Here is a 22,260-nt window from a genome sequence, read left to right as displayed (position 1 = left end):
CCGAAGATTAGATAGATAAGTCAGCGCGTCATTCACACATCGATTTCGGTTGGTTGGTAACACAGAAGACCGGCCGAACAGTAGTGGCTTCGTTCCCACTACTGACTCTGCTCCCAAATCACTCAGCCCTTCAACTCAACGTCGTCAACAATGCCCAGGGAACGCTCGATGTCGGGGACCATCCCCTCAATGGAGACCCAGCACGACGACCTCAAAGACAACACTATCATTATCGGTATGTTATCCCCTCGACGCTGGACGACCAATCATTACTTAGGATCTCTCTCTCCTTCTATGTAGTGCTCGGTGCATCCGGTGATTTGGCGAAGAAAAAGGTGGGTAGTAGACCTTATTCTCCCTTCAGTAATTCTCATCCTCCACCGTTGGCAATCATAGACCTTCCCCGCCCTCTTTGGTCTCTATCGCCAGGGCTTCCTTCCAAGGGACACCAAGATCGTTGGATATGCCCGAACCAAGATGGACAAGGCCGAGTTTGAAAAGCGCACCACCTCTTATATCAAAGGGGTAGATGAAAACCCAGAAGTCGCAAACTCTCTAGAGGCATTCAAACAGACCCTATCCTACGTCGCTGGCGGATACGAGGATGGAGAGTCTTTTGACAACCTCAACGCACACCTCGAATCCATCGAATCACATTACCAAACAAAGGAGTGTAATCGCATCTTTTACCTCGCTCTACCTCCTAGCGTCTTTATCCCTGTCACCAAAAACATCAAGGAACACTGCTATGTCACTAAGGGCGGCGTCAACCGAATTATCATAGAGAAGCCCTTCGGAAAGGATCTCCAGTCTGCTCGTGATCTCCTTGGTTCAGTGAAACAGTACTGGTCCGAGGAGGAGACCTTCCGTATCGACCACTACCTTGGCAAGGAGATGGTCAAGAACTTACTCGTCCTCCGTTTCGCCAACGTCGCAATGGGTGCATTTTGGGACAAGAACTCCATTTCTAACGTCCAAATCACCTTCAAGGAACCGTTTGGAACTGAAGGCCGTGGGGGTTATTTCGACGAGTTCGGTATCATTCGTGACATCTTGCAGAATCGTGCGTCTTGCGTGGCTATGACTTCATAATGACCATATCTGATCTCCCAATCACAGATTTGTTGCAGGTACTAACTATCCTGGCCATGGAGCGACCCGTGTCCTTCGCTGCTGAGGACATTCGTGACGAGAAGGTGAAGGTGTTGCGTGCCATTCCTCCGATCGAGAAGGAGGACACTCTCCTTGGCCAATACGTTTCTGCCAACGGAAAACCCGGGTACCTCGACGATGATACTGTTCCACCCGGCTCGATCTGCCCCACCTTTGCTGCCACAACCCTCTTCATTCACAATCCCCGTTGGGAAGGCGTGCCTTTCATTCTCAAGGCCGGTAAAGGTATGGAAACATGCTTCAGATATACCCAATCAAATTTTATTTAACTCAAAACTATTTTTGGATAGCTTTGAATGAGGCCAAGGTTGAGGTTCGCATCCAGTTCAAGGATGTTACCCAGGGTATTTTCAAGGACATTGCGCGCAATGAACTTGTCATCAGAATTCAACCCTCGGAGGCTGTCTATCTCAAGATAAACGCAAAGACGCCCGGTCTTCGCACTCGAGCCATCCCTACCGAAATGGACGTCACCTACAAGCGCCGTTTCACCGAGGCTAAGATTCCAGAAGCATACGAAAGCCTTATCCTCGACGCTCTTCGGGGCGACCATTCCAACTTTGTTCGCCACGACGAACTCGATTATGCTTGGAAGGTCAGGTTTATCGCCGCTCATGGTCGCGATCGTATTGACCCAAGAATTCGATAGATCTTCACGCCTATCCTTCACTGGATTGATGGGAAGAACGGACCACGCCCAAGACCAAGCGCTTATCCCTATGGTTCACGAGGGCCCAAGGAGCTCACTGCTTTCATTGAGAAATACGGCTACAAGCGACTTGCAGACGCCTAGTAAGGTTTTTGTTTGCCCAGTAAAAGGTGTTTGCTTACCAGCACTTTATAGCTTCTGGCCGGTCACGAACATGGCGGTTCTGTAAATTCGCCCATTGCGCGATACCTGTTAGGCGTTTCGGCTTTTTGCGCCCTGTACGGAAGTTAACTGGTTTCCACGACGAAATAAGCGTTGTTGTACACTATCCCGAATGAATCATGATATGCTGTTGTATGCTGTACCAGAAGTACGTATAATAAATGGAGGGACGATGCACGGTGGGATGGGATATTCTATGATACGGCGTGGCCTAAAGGAAAGGTAAGAAAGGGGAGACGCCGAGGATGCGGACAACACCAGCCTTTGTAGGTCTTGCCGTTGGGATCCATGAGGTTACGGAGCTTTGTTCCGTTCTCTCGCACACGACTTCTGCATTCTTCAAGTCCTCTGAAGGAGGCGGAGGTGACCCAGCAGTCTTTGCATGCCTTGTTTGCCGCGAATAGAGTAGCCGGTTCGAGTTCGTTGCGCTTGTGTAGGGCGACGATGACATCGACCAACCGACTCAGGCCAATACCCCAGGTCTGAGTCCCGGTGTCGGGGTTCATGCCATGGTCAGTCAATAGGAAAGACGATGCGAGTTGGATGCAGCGACGAAGTTTCTCCTGGTCAATTCGGCCACTTGGCTGTGACTGGTTCATGAGGGTGAGTGTGTCCAGGACAAAGGCTGCATAATCTGTCGGTGGTATCTGGGAGAGCTACCAATTGAGCACGAGATGGACACGAAGGCAGGGGTAGAAATGGACTTAGACAGCTGTGTGTAGAGAGGTTTGTTCTGTAAGGGTTCTAACCTTTTCCAGGGGCGGAAAGTCTAGCGGTTCTGGAGCGCCCTCGAGGTAGTGGGACAGATCAGAGATTGTGTGGGAGGTGAAACTACTGAGGGACTGTTCTTCAGCCATCTGGGGGAAGATATGGTGTACGCAGACTCGAGTCAGTCTTAGTTATAGGCAATCGTGTGTCGCATCGTGGCGTGCCCGATGAAAGATTTAGATGAACGCGCCGGGGCAGATCCAATCCAAAAACAGGGGCTTCGGCATTTGCCGTTCCGCGCCAGCGGTTACTTACCCGTCGCCGGTTCCAGCGCCCAACAACCTTTCGCCTTTACGACAATAATGTCTGTCGTTCAAAAGTTTTTGGCAGGCCTGACCCCGCCCCAGGTCGTCGTTCCAGAGGAATACGACGGCTGGCAGCTGCGCTGGAGTATCTTCGTCTTCAGGCCAGCGCGTGCGTTTAATTCTGTCCTGGAGTCTAGTCGTCAGCTGACTCCGATAGGAATTAGTCCTCAAACTCGAAGGGTACCTTTTGCTGGGCCTGCTGGCATACATTCTGCTGGCCCTATACGGAAGTTCTCAAAACTCGAAAAAGGCTAAAGAATGGCACGTTTCTTTCCTGTCTCCGACGCGTTGCTCCACATTTTGTCTAACATGAAGCCTTGTTATCTTCTAGGTTGTCTGCGCACCTTCCCCTTTACGGACAGCAGTTCTCGAAGCCTCAGTCTGCAAAGGGTCTAGTAGCCGACGGATATTCCGACTTTTTCAACTTCTCCACAGGTCGCCGCAATATCGCCTCCTTGCACACTATCTTCACCCTTCGGCCACGTCACGACGTATTCCAGATCGCGTATCAGACGGCCAAGTCCCTCATTGACCTCCACTATCACCCCGTCGATGACCTGCAACTTGACTTTAAACTTGCACCTGGTGCACTTCCGTACGACTTTGTATGGGCTGTTGTTGCAAAGGACGAACTTCTCTCCGTGAAGGACAACCGATGGGATCTGGTACGTTCAGTGCCCTTTCTGAGACTACACCGTTGTACAGATCCAATACTGAAAACTATATGTTCCGCAGAACTACACAAAAACGACAGAAAACCCCGCATTGCCTCCTAACTTTTCGGTTATGTCCGGTGAGCGCCAATTCACACTGGTGGTAAGGCTTTGGAAAGGTCAAACTGACATCCTCTCCCAACTCGGTTCCAGAATTTGCGGATGTGACGGAGAACATGTTGAAACCTCTTGGAGGCTTCTCCCTCGCTCAGGTGCTGCAAGACCCTAAAATTCAACCCTACTTCCGCTCCTTATCTGTAAGTTGAATCCCAGCCATCTGGTATATATATCAAAAACACGTCTCGAGGAATGAATTCTTGCGCCCATTTCGATCCTTGACGCTTCTAGACCCACTTCACCCTCTTTCCGCCGTGTGATCACGTCCACACCACTTTCCGAGTTGTCCAGAGAGCGAGAGGCTAACCCACAAAACACTTACACCAGGTCACCGATCAACCACGAGAACGACCCTTGAAGCCCTTGGCTCCAGAAGAACATGAGAAACACGTCATCTTGAGCCTGCGCCTCCCCTCTCCCAGTCACGCCGCAGACACGGTCCCTCTGGTCTCAGCCGCTTTCCAACTCATTGATAACCTCAACAAAATCAATCTCCGTCCTGAGACCAAGGTTAAACTCAAGAAGGTCAGAGAAGAGACCGATAAGAAACTCAAAGAGGAGGCTGAGCGGGAAAAGCGCGAGGAGGTACGGCCAAGTTCTACCCCGTGTTGCTTAATGCGATTCTAATTCCACTTCCTAATTTTCAGGAAGCCGAGGCTAAAGCTGCTGCCAAGCGGAAGGCGCAAGAGGAGCGCATGTCCAAGCTCAGTGCAGCGGATCAGCGCAAGGTAATTGTCGCGCGTTCATTCCTTGGTCAACTGATATTAAGAAACATCTTAATTTCAGGAATTGGAACGCGAACGCAAGCGCAACATCCGGAAGCAACAGGGGAAGGTCGTTCGCAAGTAACTCCGAGTCTTCCGGTCACTTTCTATGTTGTGGGCTTACATGTAATACTAATCTGTAATGGATTTTTCTGTCATAGTTACTAGTATGGATCAATTAGGCATGAATTAACGGAGTAAAGTCCTTGGGAAGCTGTAGCGCGCAGAATACTGTCCGTCTCTCATATTAACCGAAGAATCTGCTAAATTGGAGCCAAAAAGGTGGGCCGCGAACGCGCTATTGCTCTGGAGAGCTGGTCCCCAGTATTGAGGAAGAGAAAGGACGCTGAGCTACCTAACCTTCTTGGGGTCTTCGGTATCAACATCAACGTCGGAGATGATTATACTCGGTGTGCTTTTCCTTCTAACTTGGCGCAAAGGTTCAACGGCAGTGGAAACACCGCCAACGTCATCCGGTGAGGGTGACTTTGGTTCGCCACCTTCAATCACCGTACTGCGGTTGGGCATTGGTGAAGTTGTAGCGGCATTGTTGGTTGCAGCTCTCGCACTCCATCTTGCGCCCCATCCCACAAAGAACTTGAGCAACCATACTGGTCTGATACTTGAATGCTCGACGGCATCCTCCTCGTCTTCTGTTTCTTCACCCGGGTGGACACCTAGGGCTTCGTCTTCCCTGGCCATGCGATCGCTGACGGCAGCGATATCTGACCTCTGAACAAGGTCCACGTCGATTAGCCTCTGCCTCTTGTTTCCATCCGTCAGTGACTCGTGCTCGACTAGAGCCTGTTCCTCCTCTGCTTCATCCTCCGTCCTGCCCAAGTGGTCCACCAAACGTTCATCGCCTTCAATGGTTTTTTGAAGTCTATTGAACCTCCCATGGGCTCCATGCGCGCCGGAAGGTAGCCTTCGGCTCCCGTTCTCCCCAAACACCTTTTGGCGGAGTGAAAAGACCTTTTGACGGGAAAGGCTAGCTGCATGCCAGAGGTCGGGGACGCGGAACTGTTCTGCTTCGTAGCGAAGGATGTTGGTGGACTGCGACAGCTTGTCGGCGTGGGTATCTTGCGTGTCAAGGGCAGCGAGAACTTTGGTGCGAGCTTCGACCGTGGACAGCGTAGGCATGTTGATTTCATAATCTTGACGAAGCAGAGCGTTCGTGTCAGAAAGGTTGGTGTTGAGGATCTAGGAAACATCACAGTTAAGCCCATGTCTTCGTAACTAATAAGAAAAGTACCTTGAGACAAGCAATAACATTCTTCAGGTGTTCTTCGCGTCTCAGCATGACCAACACTTGACCACAGATCTCAACGTCAATCCGCATCCGTTCTGGAGCCAAAACGGATATATCGCAAAGGTCGTCCAGGTCATGAAAACTACGTCGCCTGAGGGTACTTGGTCAGCGCCACAGGAAAATGGAGGCAATGACAAGAGACATACCTAATCAATCTTGGATGGCCGTTAGTCGCGACTGCAAGGCCATGCAAATACCCCCTCCTTCTCAAGCTTCTCTGCCTCCTCATCCATTTATCAACCTCTCCCTCATCCCCGCTAAACTCGTAGTACGCCATCTCATCGAAGGCCATTGGTTCTTCGTTGAAGCTCCCGTCGCCATCCACCACGCTTAGCAGACTGTGGAACCGCGTCTTCTCCCTAACACCCGCTCTGCTTGGGATTAACTCTCCGTCACTCCCTGCTCCCAATATGGAAGACGTCAAGTTCCTTCGTTTAAGCGTCGGTCGCCGTTTCCTATTGCTCGCGGTCGGAAGGGAGACGTTGGACTTAACGAAAGGCCTAGCAATCCGAGATAGAGCTGCGTTCGGTTCGTCGCTCTCTATCTCGGCGTAACCTTCCAGTCCTTCGTAGCCCGGGGCGCCTTCCTCGTCTTCTTCCTCAATGTCTTCCTCGGCTACGTCGTCGCTGTCGCTCTCGCTGTGACCGAGAGTCAAGGGAACCATGTTCCTCGCACTCATCGGGTCTGACCAGCTTGTAATCCTAGGAAGACTACTAGGGGCAGTCAACCTTCGCACACCAACAGGTGGTCTCTTGTCTTTAGCAGCTCCGAGCACAGATCGTTCGTGTCCCTGCCTTTGCTGGTGCGTGACAGTGAGCAGCTTTGAGTGTAATTTGCTCGCAGTTTCTTGGATCGCGGTGGCGGAACTGGGTAAGAGGTTGCTCGTCGAACCCGTGAGGGATTGGCCCATGGGGACAGATAGCGAAGCACTGCCCCCGCCGTGGAGAAGATTAAAGGGGCTGGGACGGTAATCACCTAATTATGCATCTCGGTAAGTAAACAGAATGGAGTCCGAGGGAGATAGGAACTGACTCAAAGGGGAAATTTGACCACTGCTCAGCAACTCTCCCTCGTCTTCCGGAGGCTCCCCAGGTGCGTAAACCATGGGGGGTAACGTTGGACTTTGGGGACCAGAGCTCGCATTGGCACTCCCGCCTATAGTCAACACACCCGCGATGCTACCGGAACGGTTCCTTCCAGAGATGGCAGACGGAGCGGTCGCAATCCTCGAAGGTTTGGGCTTCCGTGGACCTGGAAGGTTGAGATGCTTGATTTGTCCCTTCGACATTCTGGACTCGTCCCCTTCATCATCCTCAATGACCGTTGGTACTTGTGGCGCACCACTGGCGCTTCCTCCTCCACTCCCATCCTGGCTTACAGCCGGCGACACCCCAACAGAGCAAGGGGCGCTCCTGACGGACTGTGGTATACCGGTACTGGTCAGGTCCACGCTTCCTCCCTCCCCTCGCGCACGCCTCTTTGCCATTGCCGTCCAGGTACCCAACTTTCCCTTTACTTTACCGCCCAACAAACTCCCGAACGTAGTTTGGCTCGCATTTGGAGCATACAGTCCTTCGCTGTCGTCGTCCGTTTCGGATTTGAGATTGCCGTCCTTGCTGGTGTTGACGTCACCATCGCTATGGACATTGACGTTGGAAACCGAAGCTTGGTTGAGTGAAGTCTTGCTCTTTCCCTTACTCCTTGCTTTACTCCATGAAGAGGAAGCTGAGAGAGCACTACCTCCGCTTGGAACACGAAGAGAGAGGCTTGGGGTAAGAAGGGCAGGGGGGTCTTGCCACTGCGCCGAAGGAGAGTTGGCAAGTTCACGAAGGCGAACGAGTTCAGCTACTCTCCCACTCCAGAGAGCCTTGACACTCCCAGCTACAACGGTATCGAGCAGTCGTGTATTGGTAATACCTTCTGTGGAGCTTGAAGGGTCACCTGAGGCGGCGTGGTAAAAGTGTCCAAGGTCGACACTTTCGCGGGTCTTGCTCCGTAGAGAACCGCTTGGAGCATCCGGGATGACACTGACACTGGCACCCATCCGACGTCTCCGTTCGCGTCTTCCTTGGGCATGTGCTCGGACATGTAGACCCGTAAATGTGGGGCCAGAACCAAGCCTATCCCCATCCTTTTCCTTTGTGAGCGCAACTGTAAGGAAGGAAGCGAGGTCACTTGTGGTGGTCGTCAGGGATGAAAGACCAGCATGGGCGAGGGACGTTGAGGAGGACGGAGTGAGGCTAGTCAAGGCGAGTAATCGACCTGAGCTTGGCCCAGTAGTGGGAGACGTCACGGTGGATGGGGGAAGAGAGGAAGGCTCTTCTCCTCCGCTTCGATAATTGTAATGGTAAAAGTCGCGTTCACGAGGTTCCTTCTTTTCATCGCCCTCGCTGTCGACCTTGGCGTGGGGGTGATCATCGATCTTCGTCCGAAGAACCTTCCTAACAGGCTTGAGGCGTCTCCTCGTTGCCGATTCATGGGCAGCATCGATAGCTTCAATGATTTGAGGAGTGAGTGCTGTGGATCCGGAGGTTCCTGTGGTTGCCTGTAGATAGACAGACAAGGAGAGAATGAAAGGTTGTGGGAAAAGGAAGGGGTCTTTGGGAGGTGGGGACGGTGTAACGTTGGTGTTATTTGAGGCAGCGGATTGGTGACTACTGAAATCGAGGGTAATAAGCGTGGCCAGTTTGTTTCTGACGGCAAGGACGAGGCTGAGGAGTGCCGAGACGAACATGGGATCGACGACTCGTTCTGTGGGCTCTAACCCCAACAGGGGCTCCCCGATTTCCGCCATCCAATGATTGATGGCATCGAGGGTGGAGTCGCAGAGCAAGCCGTCGATGGGACTGGTGTAATAACCGAAGATCGACAAGCCTGCCTGAATGAGCTTTACGAGCTCTAGAACAGCGGGAATAAAGGTGTGGCTGTCCTTGGTCTTTCCGCGCACGGTCGGGAAGCGTTTGGAAGAGGATGGCGGGAGCGGGTGCTCGCCCGTGGCAGGTGGAGAGAACGAGGTCTCTGGGAGGTGGTAGAGCGAAATAAAGCGATCCTTGGTAGTATCGCTCGGTTCCCCCAATGACAACGCGCTTCTCCCGGTGCAGCCCATGCGTAATAGATTGATATTGGCGTACAGCTGGTCCCTTGCGGTTGCAAAGTCACCACTGGGGATGTTGACTATTGTCCAGTCTGAGCGAAAGTGTGCGAGGGACGTGACCATGAGCACGCCGTTCTGTGTCTGCTTGGGCTTCGCTCCATCCCTTCTGTATGCATGAATTGCGGCATCCCAAGCGGCGTCGTCGTCGGTGACCAGCTCATCGAGAGAGACTGTGTGGTTTGGGTCGCCGGTGAAGACCAGAAGCAGAGATGACTGTCTGGACCTGTCTACGAGCCATTTCTCTACAGCATAGAGTTGAAATTGTGGGAGATTTAGAGACTGGCGCTTTGAAAAGTTGATTGGGATATGTGTGGCAGTTGGGACGAGGAGAGAAGGCATTGGATCAGGGTTGATGGCGATCGCGGGAATGAGGGAGCTGATCGCCAATTTGTTAGAGTTTCCCTTTAAAAGCGACGAGGATGGATGCTCACTTATTGACCAATGCTCAAAGCAGCTCGGGACGCTCTGGCTTGTCCTTTCTGCCGCTCTCTTCTAAGGTCTCCAGTTTCTCTTCACTGTGGCCACTCTGTCTGCAAGCTTCACCTCAACTCCCACCGAGACTGTCCTCTCACAGGTTGCACACCTCCTCCCGCTGCAGCACCTCCAAATCTTCCCCCAGGCTCAACTGTCGAATTTCAGGCAGAAGAGCAGGAACAGGTCTTAGTCCCCCCTCTCCATCCAGCAGCACACGATGTCACCCTTGAGAAGATTATAAACTTGGTTGAACGCACAAGGCAACGCCAGTCACTCCGTCAACGCCCCTCGGATGACGACGACGACGACACACCCCCTCGCAAGCGACACAAGCCAGACACCTCCAGGGATCCCCGCGACTCGGATGATAACGAGCCAGATCTAGTAGCTCATCTCAGAACGTCCGCTGCTATCGCAAAGACCGTCTCTGCCGACCAGCCCCTCATCACTACCCCCGAGCCCGTGCTTGCTGCATTTGAACGGGAGCTCACGCAAGAACTGTCATGCGATATCTGTTGCAATCTATTTTACAAGCCTGTCACTACTCCCTGTCAACATGCAAGTCTTCATATCGAGCTCCGGGTATTCAATGGCGCTTATTTTGCTGCGATCTAGACCTTTTGCACTAAATGTCTTCATCGCTCCCTGGACCACAGTCAGAAGTGTCCTGTGTGCCGTACAGAACTACCCGGGTTCGCATACTTCCAGGCCCATCCACTTAATTCAGTCGTTTTGCGACTACTACGTAGGTTTACCCATCTAGTTCACTTCATACCCCTCTGACCCCTTCGTCGCAGACCTAGAAGCCTTTCGCCCAGTGTATCAAGCTCGGGGAGAGGCTATCGAAGAGGAGGAGCGTGCCGCTCGTCTTGATACTCCCATTTTTATTTGCCTCCTCTCTCTGCCAGGGATACCTGTCGGTATAAGGGTGTTTGAGCCCCGTTACCGTCTCATGCTTCGTCGTTGCTTAGAGTCTCCCGTTCCACAATTCGGAATGCTCCCTAACATCTCCGGAACACAGAACATCTATGGAACCATGCTTCAAATCCAGAGCGTCAAGCTGCTTCCCAACGGAGAGAGTATAGTGAAAGCTGTTGGTACGAAGCGCTTTCGAGTACTTGAAAGTGGCGTCCTGGACGGGTACATGGTAGGGCGTATTGAATTGTCAGTTCGCCTGGGGTTTGGCATGCCTTCCTGTCAACTGATCCGTGCATCTCTTCTTTGTCCTCTCTCAGTATCGAAGACTTTCCCGACGATTTGATCGATTCGATTGACACTATGAACCTTTCCAAGTCGGACGACGAAGGATCACCATCGACGTCAACGCCAACACCATTGCCTCCTGACCCATCCCCTTCCCGCCAAAGCGAGGAAGAGACGTTCAGGAATATGGTTGCTATCGAAGGCTCATCATCGGCGTCTTCATCTCGCCATCGACCACCACCTGTGAGACAACGACCTGTGAGGCCCTCGAACGAGGAGCTGGTGGAGATTTGCCGGACGTTCATCGATCGACTGTCACGAGGTACGGCACCGTGGGTAGTACAGCGGTACCAGGAAATTGGACCAATGCCCAGCGATCCTGGCCTGGTGTCGTTCTACGTTGCTACTATTCTCCCCATTGACGAGGCGACCAAATTCAAGCTGTTCCCAATACAAAGTCCTCGGCTGAGGCTATTGCTGGTTGTGCACTGGATCGAACAGTTGAACAACAACTGGTACGTAGGCTTGACTAACTCTGACCATCTCCCATTCTCAACTCTGACAGGTGGTTCTCTTCCGGTTGTACGATCTTGTGAGTCTCGTATTTTTGAATTGTTTTCTATTCCCTTTTCTGTGCGTGACCATGCCTTTTCAATGGTTCTCCGTCTGAACGCGAGGCTGACCGAGCTTGTTTCTCCAGATTGGTTCTTCGGAGCCCGCTGTTCGGGCCCCTAGTGCAGGCGCTTTGCATGGGACTTGTAGTTGTAGTGATCCACTGGCTCGCATGGCTGGGTAATTAGATAGAATGCATCCTAGTATGTAATTTTGGATGTGAAACTGATTGGCTAGTGGAAAGTGTGTATGGCAAGGAGTGGGCAATAATTGCCGGAGGATGTGACGATCGGGGGGAGTGTAAGGGCGACCGTCGATTTGATGCGGCCTGCAAGGTGAATGCCGGATTTGGAAGATGATCAATGACGTTGTTGTAATCTAATCAGGGACGAAACGAGGGATTCGCTGCTTCCGCCATGTCGCAGTCGGAGCAGCAGCCAGACCTAACACCCCTCCGCGCTCACTACCTCAAGAAATCTCTCATCCAACTCCAATTCTCAAAGGAACTCGACCTCCTCGCTAGCACAGATGTTCCCGGCGTATCCAACCTCTCCCTCCTGGGGCCGCCCTTCTCCCCGGTCCCAAAGGCCCTCGTATCTTCTCTGCCCCCTGGCCTCGACCTCCCGTTCCTCAAGTATATATTCAGGCAATTCGTTCTGACTTTTCCCTTCATGGACGCTGCACCGAAGAACTTTTACTCAGACAAGGTGCAGCCGTTCGTCGACGCAATGGTATCGAGAAACATCGCAGCCACATCCTCTGTACTCGACTTTGACGGCTCCAAAGAACTGGCAACACGGAGAAAAATGATAGCTAAAATCGAGAGGAATATGGCTCTCTTTATCGGTGCCGCCACCAAACTCGTGGAACAAGAGGAGGTCGTCCGTCTCACCCAGAACGATCTCGATCGCCTCGAACGGCTTGCTCAGAAGAGGCAGAAACGTCTCAAGAAGAACAAGGACTACTTCGAGGTCAACATCGTTGGCGTCCGCACCGTCGTCGACAAGGGACGCGTAAGATCCAAGGCCCACGAGGTGAGTGTGCTGAAATGCAGTGCGCGGCAGCACGGCCAGGGCTTGGCTCAAGACTCTTGTGTTGTCACACACTAACCCTGCACCCGCTTCTAGGAGTTTATCATACGCACACGGAGAGCGGGATATCACGATACATACGTGTCAAGGCGATACGGGGACTTTCGGACCCTCGCAAATGAGGTGTGCAAGTTTGGTCATCTTATGGAGGTCAAGCTTATAGCGATCTACTGCATAGCTAGCCAAGCGGTACCCTGAAGAGGATATCAAACCACCACCGGCAAAGGATAGATCTTATGTGACAGCTCCTGCTACACCCCAGACCCAATCCTTCTCGGAGCAGCTCTACGATGCCGCGACTGGTTCCCTGGGGTCCGCGGCCTCTTACCTTTTCGACGATGGAAGTCATCCTGCCTCTCCTGTTACCCCCGCATCCTCTCATTTCCCTCAATCTCCGCCCCCGAATCCCGCCAAGCTCGCAAGAGAAAAGAACAGACTAACCCTCCGATCTTACCTTCACTCACTAATGTCTTCGTCCGCGATCGCGTCTTCACCTGTTCTCAAGTCGTTCTTGTTATCGGGTTTCATAGAATTGACCCCGGCAGAGTTGGAGGATGCTAAGAGGAGAGAGGAGGCGGATAGAGTCAGGGAAGATGGGAGGAAGAGGTTTGCGAAGGAGATCGCGGCCCGCGTGGATGGTTTGAGGGAGGCTGTCAAAAGCGTCAAGGGTGATGTTATGGGAAAGGGTGAGTACCCGTCTTCCCTTGCTGTAGATGTCGGACGCTTATGCCCACTAGATGGCCTTACCTATGTGTTTGGTACGATCAAGGTAACACCTCGCATCCAGGACCTGCCGGCGAACTATCAAGCAGTCATCGAATGGGCCAGAATCTCGTGTGTGCAACTTGAATCACATTGCATTGTGGAGACTGAGCTATTTACAGGTTGGCATCCACGGTCTTCCACACTTTTGTGGCATCCGACGATGCGTCTGCCACCTTTGCAGGTCTCAAACGCATTCACAGCCTGATGCCCTACATGCTCCTCAAAGGCGCCCTCAAGATCACCAACCCGATTGCCATGATCCGCTCTGTCCTCGATCTTTTCCTTGCCCAACCATTTGGCGGCAGGTCACTCCTCCAGCGCATGTTCACATCCTCCCTAACAGAAGAAGTTCGTCAACTGGAGGTTGAGATCGAGCTGGTGAAGGAAAAGATTGACGATCCAATCATTTGCGAGAAGATTAGGATGCTAGTGAATGCTCCGAGGGAAATACAGCAGGCATTCAAGGAGGATGCGGTTAACGAGGGAATGGATATTGTTGTTGTCGCATTGAGGAGTGCGGAAGAGCCTGTTCTTTCAAGAGCGCAAATGCATAGACTTGCTAGAGCGTGGAGGAGTTACGAGGCGTGGAGAAAGGAGGTCAGGGCGAGGAAGGTGAGGGAAGGGAGGGCGAGCAGTACTAGCAGAGGTGGAAGAGACGACGATTCGGACGATGAGGACGAGTGTCCCCCGGATGAGGATGCATGGTTCATTGAAGATCTGCGCATGTTGACGGGGTTGTATCAGAAATTGAGGGACAAAGAGCAACTGATTGCCTTGATCTTTGAGGTGTGTGGCGATCCTTCTAAGAGAGTGACGAGAAGTTGAAACGCGTTTCAAAGGGATTCACAGCAGAGCTCTTGAAGGACATCATCACCATCTTCTACTCGCCTCTGGCCCAGGTCTACCGAGCCGCAAGCATTGCAGATTCCTTAAGTGACCTTCAAAACTTCATCAACGATCTGATCAAGACTGTCGAGGATGTTGAAGAACGTGAGTGATTGATTACTTTACGCCCTGATTGTCGAATGCTTACCGTCTCGCGGTTTCATCAGTCAGCCAAACCGATCCTCATCAAACTGTCCAGGCCTTCATTTCCCTTATCCAGCGTCACGAACACTCCTTCTACAACTTTGTCCACAAGGTTCACTCCAAAGGCGAAGGGCTATTCGACAACCTCATGCGATGGATTGAGTTGTTCTTAACCGTCGTTCGAGAGGGCTTGGGACAGCCAATCAGTTTGGAATTCCTCCTTCCACATGCTGGAGCGGAGCGCAAACTGATTCTAGACGAGGTGGACCAAGTCGCTTTGTACCATTATAAGCTCAAGGTGATCTACGAGGACAAGCTCAGGCGGAGGTTTGGAAGAGCTTCCGGTGGTGGCAAGGCGGGGGTGGGTGATATAGGAGCCCAAGCTGATGCAGAAGACGAGGCTGCGCGGGCTCTCGTGGACGGTGTTATTGGAGAGATCAGTTTCGGAGAGTTGGTAAAGGGTGATGCGATGGACTTGGCTGCAGAGGAGACCGACGAGGAAAGTGATAGCGGGGAGGACAGTGATGACGACGAGAGCTATGAGAGTACAAGTAGCGAAGAGGGAAGTAGCGAGTACGAGACCGGAAGTGAAGAGATTTCTGGTACCAGGGATGGAAAGGGCAAGGAGAAGGTGTTGCCTCCACCGCCTGGCCAGGTCGATCAATCTCAACGCCACCGTCATCACCACCATATCCAACATCCCCGTGTCCATCACCCTCACATCCACCGATCACACCATCATCATCACCAATCACAGCAAATACAGCCCGTCCAACTTCCTCCACCGCAGCCAACGAGAAAACGTTCCATGTCTCTGAAGCAAATGAAGTCGATGAGCTCCCTGTTGGGTCTAGGGAAAGGGGAGAAGGAAAAGGATGTTCCGCCCTTGCCGCCTTTACCACACTCTGTCACGAACCAACAGAAACAGCACAGGAAGGACGGTTCGACTTCGGATTCTTCCTCGATCGCGAGCTATGGGACAGCTCCAAGTACGAAAGGAGTGTCAGAAAGAGTTGGTGGTTCAGCCCCTGTGTCTGCGACGTCTTCTCGGCCTCCGAGTCGGTCTTCGACCGCCTCCGCGTCGAGGGTTGGTGTATGTGGAGCTGCTTCAGAGAATGCTGGTTCTGCTTTGCACGCGAGGCCGCAAGTCCAGACCCCAAATCCAATGGTCGGTGGCCAGGCTTCTCCTCCGAACTCGATTCCTCCCTCGCCTGTGGTCAGGTCTTCGGCGATGCCATCCACGAGACCGCCCACACCTAGCCCTCTTTCTGCAACGATCAATTCTGGGACTGGTCAAGGTCCTCTACAGTCCCAACAGGCTGCACCTCCTTCCACTGACTTAGCACGAGCAGGAATTCTGCCAGAGAGCAAACCGCTGCCTCCATCACCACCGCCAGCAACGCAGGACCAAAGAAAGACCCCGGAGTCACAGCAGACACCGAAATTGAGGAAGAAGAGTAAAATGGTGGAGCCGCCTGACTTGAAGCATATTCCACAGTTGTTGCCTGTTTTCGTCGAGATGGTGAGCGATACTTAGCCGTTGAAGAAAAGGGCCTGAACTGATTGTAAACGATACTCAGATGCGGCCCTCGTTGGTTCCACGGAAGAGGGGAGGTTAGAAGACAGACATCTTCATTGGTATATGTCCTGCATCACATCACAGCTCTTGCATCCATTCCCATTGGAATCTCCATATCTTATTTTGCACGACCTGCCTTCATATAGTATCACACTCTTACCATGATACTGTACTAGTAATCCGCCATCTAATAGAATTTTGACTGCAATCGAGGTGAGATGGTAAAGAATCCAATCAAACTAAAGATCACCAAACTCTGCATCGAATACCTTTTGCGGAATCTCACCCTTTTTCACCTTCTTCGCCATCCTCTCCTCTCTCGCCAGTTCATCCCAATCATCGCCATCGCCATCGCCACCATCGTCACTTGCATCGCCTCCTTCCCTCGGTCTCTTTGCCCCCGCTGCGGCTGCAGAACTGTCTTGGGCCTTTAGCCACTTGCGTTTCGCAATCTTCTTCTCCCTCCTCTTTGCCTTTTCGTCTTTCCTACCCGCTTGTTCACTCCAAGGTGCGGATGCCTTTTTCTTCATGGCACGCTCTCTTGCTTGGCGTTGTTTTTCTTCTTTGGCTTCTGCAGACTTGGAGGTTTGAAGGGTTTGGAGGCGTTTGGATTCCTGTGCTGGGTCCGAGTAGCTGTATTCGTCCCACTGGGGAAGCGGTGAAGTAGTTGGTAAGACAAAGTGAGAAAAAACGGTGTCAAAAGGAAAGAGATGGCGGGCGTTAACGTACGTCCAGATCTGCGTCCTTCCAATTCAGCCTCTCCATGTCCTTCAGTTCCGGCATTTTGGGTAACCTAAGCAACCCAAATGATTTTGCGAGTCCGATAAGATCGAGGTCCTTCACTCTGAATATGTACGATGCTTCGTGTTTCGAATAAGCCCGGACGAAAGAAACGAAAGCTTTCATTGCCTACAGGACATTTTTAGTCCGCGAACTCGACATTAAAAAGAAGAACCAGACTCACCAAATCGTTCCTCGCACGGTCTTTGAGCACGAATTCTCGCGTTGTTGTTAGGTATTCCTCCACCTGACCGTCCTCTTCGCTGTCCTGTTCGTTGTCGCCCTCATCCTCGGTTTTTCCTCGCTCATACATAGGCACGTCCCCACCCCTCCCAAAAGCACCCTTCTCGACAATGGGAATCTTCCTAACCTTCAAAAGATCTACGTACTCTGTCTCCCTCCCACACAAGAGCACCCAAGCGCGACCTTTCCGACCTGCACGCGCTGTTCGACCGCAGCGATGTGAAAAAGCTTTGGTGTCGGTTGGAGGGTCAAATTGGATGACAACATCGACGTGGGGGAGGTCGAGGCCACGTGCTGCGACGTCAGTGGCGAGGAGAATGGAAGGGTTGGCTGGAGAAGAAGGGTTGGTGCTGAAGGAGTTCAGTGTGCGTGTTCTGGCTGTTGGTTGGAGGTTGCCGTGGAGGGAGTAGAGGGAAGTGGATTTTGGTACGAAAAGTGGAAGGATCTGTAACCTTTGCGTGAGTCTGTGAGAAGGGGAAGGAAAGGGAAGAAGGTGGTTTACCCGGTAGAAGTAGTCCACACAAGCACACGTCGCGAAATACACGATAAACTGCGAGCTCTGCTGTTCGTTGATCTCGTGTTCGATGATCCTCACTAACTGGAGGAGTTTTTCAGAAGTCTTGCAAGAGATGTAGTAGTTTTGGAGGTTGGCCGGGATCCGGCGTTCTTCTATCACAGCGGATTCTTTTCCTTTCCCTTTGGGGTCTTTTAGATGTTTTTTAGCCTGGACTTTGACGACGACGCGGGCTGGGTTGCGCAGTCCGACGCGAACGAGCTCGGAGAGGGCGTCAGCCTCCGTCATTGTTGCGCTGAAAAGGCCTGTGCGGCGTTGTTTGGGAAGGTGGGTGATTATACGAGTTAGGGCTTGTTGGAATCCAAGGTCGAGGAGTCTGGAATGTAATTTGGTGAATGAAGCGATTGGGATGGGATGTCTACACACCGGTCGGCTTCGTCCAGGACGAGGACTTCGAGTTCTTTTACGCTGACCGAGTCTCGACCTTTTCCGAGGAGGAATTCTTCAACTCTACCTGGTGTTCCAATGACAATGTCCGCTCCGGTGGAGAGGAAGCGCTGTATATCTTTTGCGGGCGAGGAATCGTCAGACGAGATGAGAAGAAGGGGTGAAGGCAGCAAGGACGGGTCATCTTCTTCATTTTCTGCCGCAGCAGAGCCAGGTTGTGAATCCAGAAACTGAGCAAAGATGGAGTGTATCTGGGTCGCAAGTTCTCTCGTCGGGCTGATAACCAACGCCCCGATTTCGTTCCGCCTATGGGGCCGTTCTCTGCGGATAAGTTTTTCTAGAATTGGGATAACGAAAGCGAGGGTTTTTCCAGAACCAGTGACAGCCTCAACGACGACATCTTTATGTTTCATGAACAGAGGAATAGTCGCGGATTGGACTGGGGTCATTTGGGAGTGACCCATGGAATGGATAACATCGAGACTGAAACATGGATTAATTTGAAAGTTGGGAGTCAATAGTATTGTAGTACATACACCCATGGAGTGAGAGTAGTTGGGAGAGAGGACCAGGGACCTGCGAAAGCGGTTGTGGACATTCTGTTGAAAATGAAAGAGAGTTGAACTGAAAAGGGAAGGAGCCCCTTTCTGTGGTTACGGTGGTAATGAAAAGAATTCTTTGGAGAATAGGTGTGGGAGAGACGGGCCAAATAAAGTCAAACAGGAACTTTGCGGGTTCGCAGCAGACGACCTGGTTGCCGTGACTACTGTTTCCACCAGCGTTCCTTCAAGCCATCTCCCGTTCAATTATCGAGCCTTGTCGGCCGGGAACTCCTTTTCGTTCAGCGTGCTTGTGCAGAATCTCTCCTTTCCCTGCACTTTTATCCTTGTACCTTACTCTTTTTTTTTCTTTCTTTTTTATCTTTTCAAGGGGCTGGTCACCCTCTGTCTTTTTTGTCTCTTTTCGTCGGAAAGGAGCCCCCACAGTCGTTATCCTGAATATCTTTCTCCACACTTTCCAGCCCCATTCAGCCGCCCAGATCCACCCAGCCTGCAGCGCAAGCGATGACCGCAGTCAACATGCAGATGATGCCCAATATCCCTCTTGACTTTCTCCCAGTCCATTCTCAGCACTCACGCTCAAACTCGGTCTCTTCGTCCTCAACACACTCGAGCCATTCTCGCCCTCAGTCGTCCCATGGCCAGGTCCCTCGCATGCACCAAACAGTGGCTCCTAGCCCAGACGACATTTACCGCGCCACGTATCCCCTAGGCGGCCACTCGTCCATCCATGATCCAGTATGTCTTCAGCTGCTTCCCGTATTATACCCCCTTCTTACCACCCAATTTCAGCCTCCTAATCACAATATCACAAACCCAGCTCTCAAGGGCCCCCTCAGATCTAGCCACTACCGCGCCAGAGTAGCCGCGTCCCCTTATCCGCGCGACACAGACAGCGTCCACTCTTCAAGCAGCGAGGCTGAAGACATGTCCCTCTTTCTCCACGCACCAAACTCGGACTATTCATCGATGTATCCAGGCCAGCACATCCAGCCCACGCCTGAGGCAATTCATGCGACAGGCGCCTTTGGTCGCATGAACCTCAACAGCGCAGACCACAACCTCGAAAAACTAGCTGCCAACGTTCGCGCCGCCACCACCACCAGCGCCTCAGATCGTGCCAAGCAAATTTTCGTGCAAGCCTGGTCCGTCCTCTTCTACCAAAGAAAACAATAGTATCTTGACCTTGCCCCTTACAATAGGTTGACTGCCAATTATGCCACTTATCCGGACGGGAATGTTCCACGCCAGGGCCTCTACTTCTCCTATCGCAGGGTTTGTGATCAATATGGAATTCCGCACATAAACACCGCCACACTCGGGAAAGCTATTCGCCTCTGCTTCCCCACCATTAAGACTCGTCGGTTAGGTGTTCGAGGTAACAGCAAATATCACTGTAGGTTTCTCTCGTATCACCGGATCGCACACGCTTATCACTCCCCCAGATTGTGGCATTCGACCCGCTACCGCGGCAGAGGCTGAATGGCTGCACGATTACGTCCAGAAGGCCAATGCCCAAGCTAACGCCGCCCGCAACAAGAACGATCAAAATGAGAGTGCAGACAAGAACGAAGGGCGCTCCGACGACGACGACGATGAGGACTCGGAGCCCGGTTCTGCTACGGGATCCAAGCGCAACTCGCTAATTTTGCCGGGCGAAATCAAGAACACCTCTTTTGGCGACGATTTAAGCGACAAGACACCGACTGCTGCCAACCTGCTCGCTCAACAAGCCGCGCAACGTCCACCTGGTGCTTTCCAAGAGGCTTCCATTCGTAGGCACCCACAGTCGGAACCAGGCCTCAGCCTCTCCGCTCCATCGACATCCACCAGCGCCACATACCTCGCTCCCCAGCAACCCACATCCGTTCGTCAGTTGCCACATTTCCCGAGCATCGAGGAGGCCCTCGGTTCAAACTCTAATTCGCCGCACAACGTTGCCGCCCGCGATATCTGGAATTGGTTCCAAGATCATCTCGACGCCCTTCTTGAAAGCATTCGAACCTTCCGATTTGATCAATTTGAGATGAACATTCGCAGTTTTTGGTCGACTTTAACTGGTCAGCATCGGGAGATCGCCCACGCGCCAGCCATCGCAGGTCTCATGGCAAAGGCAGATGCCATCGTGTACGATGTACGTGTTACCACACCGGACCTCTCACCTCGCACTTATCTCCTCTTTTCATAGGAAATTCTTGAATTCCTTAGACTTCAGATGTTGTCCCCTATCTCGACTTCTTCTTTGACCAGCCTCCGGCAGCTTGCCATCAAAATGGAGAAGATTCTGCTTGTTGCCCTAGAGGGCTATGGTAACACCTTTGTTGAACCCAAAGTCGAGCTCGGGGCTCGATTTGGACATCTTGTCTGTATGTATTGCTACATTCCTTTTTGTTGTTCTCAAGACTGACAGATCATTGTAGTGCGCTTCCTCGACATATATCAAGTGACCCAAGCTCTCAACACCGTCCTTACCAACCAAAAGCAGCTCGCAGAAATGCGACGATCTTGGACCAAAGTCGACTTTGAATCTGTTCGCAACCAATCAGCACTTGTGTGTAACTGCCGTCACGAAGATCTCGTTCAACTTCTAGAAGTCGAGTTCACTGCCCTTCTGGAGACGGTCGCTAAAAGTAACGAACCCGTACGCGAGGTTATGGCGTGGGCCGACAAGTGCTGCGAAAGGTTAATGGGTGGTGTGAGAGCTGCTCAGGTCGTACAGGAGGAGAGGGGTGTGATGAGTTCGAGGAGTGTCTTGATTCGATGGGGCTATGTGACAAGTCAAGTAATGAGGGACTTGGTACGTCTCTTCTGCCCGTTGCTACTGGATCTTGCTCATTGTTTTGTCCAGACCATTCGAAGTGACCCAGCTTTCGGTGCCTTCCAAATTTTGAAATTATTCCTCGAGTATGACGTCTGCTTTATATTCGCATTGGGAGATAACTAATCGATCTTCAGTGATTGGATTGCGGTCAATGTTCTTCGCAATGTTGCACTATCGACAAACTCGGTGGCAGCATCCGTCGAACCTATGATGCAGCAACAATACTTTTCCCTCTCGCCCATGCCAGGTCAAGAAAGCTTTGGGTCTCTCGATGTTCGAAACTCGCACATGATGAATCAAGCACCGACCACCACAAACATGTTGGCTGTGCTTCAACAAGATACCTTCGCAGTTGGCGCCCTGGATTCTACAGGCTCTTTCGGCAACGACGCCTATGGCTCGATGTCGTATATGGATACCACCGCGTCTCAGGAAGACGCCCTTGCTTCAGGTCATCAGGCTGGCCTTTCATTCACTGATTTCAACTCTTCGAACCCTTTCGATTCCACAGGTTTCACACCTTCGGAACTATCAGGGCTAAACGTGGCTGGTACGCCTTCAAATGATTCTGAGCAAGAGGCTGTCGATCCCAAGCCGGAACATCCTACCGCTTAATTAATTTGACCTCTTTGTGACTTTTTTTGTACCGCGTTCTCTTTCTCGAATTTCTAATTGTGCCAGTCCCACCGAACTTTCTTGCTGCTTTCTCGTATGGTTTCCCTTCGTTTTTTTTTTTTATAACTTTACCGTCTACCAGCTGTATCAATTGCTTGTTCCCTGCTCTCTCCTTAATAGTGTAAAGAATCTAGCTTTGGGCTGTTCGCGACTTGGTATCCTTATCTATTTACTTGCTGCCCCCTTTTGTTACCCTTTCTCCGTTGTTTCAGTCCTTTATTTAACCCTTAGCTGAAATACCATCCCCATTACCCAAGATCCAGTATTAATTCAAGAAATTAATTCGCAATGAA

At 51.8% G+C, this 22,260-nt stretch overlaps 9 protein-coding genes across 9 annotated transcripts; 5 read left to right on the top strand and 4 right to left on the bottom strand.

Annotated features, from left to right (window-relative positions):
• The first annotated feature begins 117 nt into the window (after window positions 1–117).
• On the top strand, window positions 118–2,181 carry CC1G_00317 (glucose-6-phosphate 1-dehydrogenase). The gene is made up of 7 exons (XM_001837129.2): window positions 118–235; window positions 301–335; window positions 397–1,063; window positions 1,120–1,398; window positions 1,464–1,768; window positions 1,823–1,965; window positions 2,018–2,181. Exons 1-7 carry the CDS (start codon window positions 151–153, stop codon window positions 2,049–2,051), a joined length of 1,548 nt encoding a protein of 515 aa, XP_001837181.1. The 5' UTR covers window positions 118–150; the 3' UTR covers window positions 2,052–2,181.
• A 57-nt stretch (window positions 2,182–2,238) lies between these two features.
• Window positions 2,239–2,901, bottom strand: CC1G_00316 (hypothetical protein; the record flags this gene model as incomplete). Its single annotated transcript, XM_001837128.1, has 2 exons — window positions 2,239–2,700; window positions 2,794–2,901. The coding sequence occupies 2 exons, from the start codon at window positions 2,899–2,901 to the stop codon at window positions 2,239–2,241; spliced, it is 570 nt and encodes a 189-aa protein (XP_001837180.1).
• Window positions 2,902–3,114: 213 nt separating this feature from the next.
• Window positions 3,115–4,796, top strand: CC1G_00315 (hypothetical protein; the record flags this gene model as incomplete). Its single annotated transcript, XM_001837127.2, has 8 exons — window positions 3,115–3,226; window positions 3,282–3,297; window positions 3,449–3,782; window positions 3,853–3,910; window positions 3,984–4,087; window positions 4,275–4,532; window positions 4,595–4,675; window positions 4,734–4,796. The coding sequence occupies 8 exons, from the start codon at window positions 3,115–3,117 to the stop codon at window positions 4,794–4,796; spliced, it is 1,026 nt and encodes a 341-aa protein (XP_001837179.2).
• A 266-nt stretch (window positions 4,797–5,062) lies between these two features.
• Window positions 5,063–6,930, bottom strand: CC1G_14635 (hypothetical protein; the record flags this gene model as incomplete). Its single annotated transcript, XM_002911158.1, has 3 exons — window positions 5,063–5,911; window positions 5,964–6,111; window positions 6,167–6,930. 3 exons carry the CDS (start codon window positions 6,928–6,930, stop codon window positions 5,063–5,065), a joined length of 1,761 nt encoding a protein of 586 aa, XP_002911204.1.
• Window positions 6,931–6,999: 69 nt separating this feature from the next.
• On the bottom strand, window positions 7,000–9,513 carry CC1G_14634 (hypothetical protein; the record flags this gene model as incomplete). Its single annotated transcript, XM_002911157.1, has 1 exon — window positions 7,000–9,513. One exon carries the CDS (start codon window positions 9,511–9,513, stop codon window positions 7,000–7,002), a length of 2,514 nt encoding a protein of 837 aa, XP_002911203.1.
• A 102-nt stretch (window positions 9,514–9,615) lies between these two features.
• CC1G_14633 (hypothetical protein) lies at window positions 9,616–11,607 on the top strand (the record flags this gene model as incomplete). The annotated part of the gene is made up of 6 exons (XM_002911156.1): window positions 9,616–10,230; window positions 10,264–10,393; window positions 10,446–10,812; window positions 10,884–11,173; window positions 11,293–11,366; window positions 11,417–11,607. The coding sequence occupies 6 exons, from the start codon at window positions 9,616–9,618 to the stop codon at window positions 11,519–11,521; spliced, it is 1,581 nt and encodes a 526-aa protein (XP_002911202.1). The 3' UTR covers window positions 11,522–11,607.
• Window positions 11,608–11,879: 272 nt separating this feature from the next.
• Window positions 11,880–15,885, top strand: CC1G_14632 (PX domain-containing protein; the record flags this gene model as incomplete). Its single annotated transcript, XM_002911155.1, has 7 exons — window positions 11,880–12,497; window positions 12,591–12,677; window positions 12,733–13,240; window positions 13,292–13,388; window positions 13,439–14,105; window positions 14,159–14,309; window positions 14,372–15,885. The coding sequence occupies 7 exons, from the start codon at window positions 11,880–11,882 to the stop codon at window positions 15,883–15,885; spliced, it is 3,642 nt and encodes a 1,213-aa protein (XP_002911201.1).
• A 223-nt stretch (window positions 15,886–16,108) lies between these two features.
• Window positions 16,109–18,360, bottom strand: CC1G_00312 (ATP-dependent rRNA helicase spb4; the record flags this gene model as incomplete). The annotated part of the gene is made up of 5 exons (XM_001837124.2): window positions 16,109–16,574; window positions 16,657–16,836; window positions 16,892–17,414; window positions 17,481–17,840; window positions 17,891–18,360. The coding sequence occupies 5 exons, from the start codon at window positions 18,358–18,360 to the stop codon at window positions 16,167–16,169; spliced, it is 1,941 nt and encodes a 646-aa protein (XP_001837176.2). The 3' UTR covers window positions 16,109–16,166.
• Window positions 18,361–18,967: 607 nt separating this feature from the next.
• Window positions 18,968–22,220, top strand: CC1G_00311 (hypothetical protein). The gene is made up of 8 exons (XM_001837123.2): window positions 18,968–19,209; window positions 19,264–19,616; window positions 19,674–19,867; window positions 19,917–20,605; window positions 20,660–20,837; window positions 20,892–21,268; window positions 21,320–21,375; window positions 21,427–22,220. Exons 1-8 carry the CDS (start codon window positions 18,976–18,978, stop codon window positions 21,905–21,907), a joined length of 2,562 nt encoding a protein of 853 aa, XP_001837175.2. The 5' UTR covers window positions 18,968–18,975; the 3' UTR covers window positions 21,908–22,220.
• The last annotated feature ends 40 nt before the right edge of the window (window positions 22,221–22,260 follow it).

This window comes from Coprinopsis cinerea (genome assembly GCF_000182895.1).
Source record: "Coprinopsis cinerea okayama7#130 chromosome 5 map unlocalized cont3.5, whole genome shotgun sequence".
Lineage (NCBI taxonomy): Eukaryota > Fungi > Basidiomycota > Agaricomycetes > Agaricales > Psathyrellaceae > Coprinopsis > Coprinopsis cinerea.
Note: the sequence above shows the minus strand (reverse complement) of the source record. Positions and strands in the feature narration are given on the sequence as shown.

Bases quoted from the DNA above. Each gene is read 5' to 3' on its own strand.
- CC1G_00317 (XM_001837129.2), top strand. From the start codon at position 151: ATGCCCAGGGAACGCTCGATGTCGGGGACCATCCCCTCAATGGAGACC. The intron at 236-300 runs GTATGTTATCCC...CCTTCTATGTAG, and splicing joins AGACAACACTATCATTATCG to TGCTCGGTGCATCCGGTGAT. The intron at 1,399-1,463 runs GTATGGAAACAT...ATTTTTGGATAG, and splicing joins CATTCTCAAGGCCGGTAAAG to CTTTGAATGAGGCCAAGGTT.
- CC1G_00311 (XM_001837123.2), top strand. From the start codon at position 18,976: ATGACCGCAGTCAACATGCAGATGATGCCCAATATCCCTCTTGACTTT. The intron at 20,606-20,659 runs GTACGTGTTACC...CTCTTTTCATAG, and splicing joins CAGATGCCATCGTGTACGAT to GAAATTCTTGAATTCCTTAG. The intron at 20,838-20,891 runs GTATGTATTGCT...AGATCATTGTAG, and splicing joins TCGATTTGGACATCTTGTCT to TGCGCTTCCTCGACATATAT.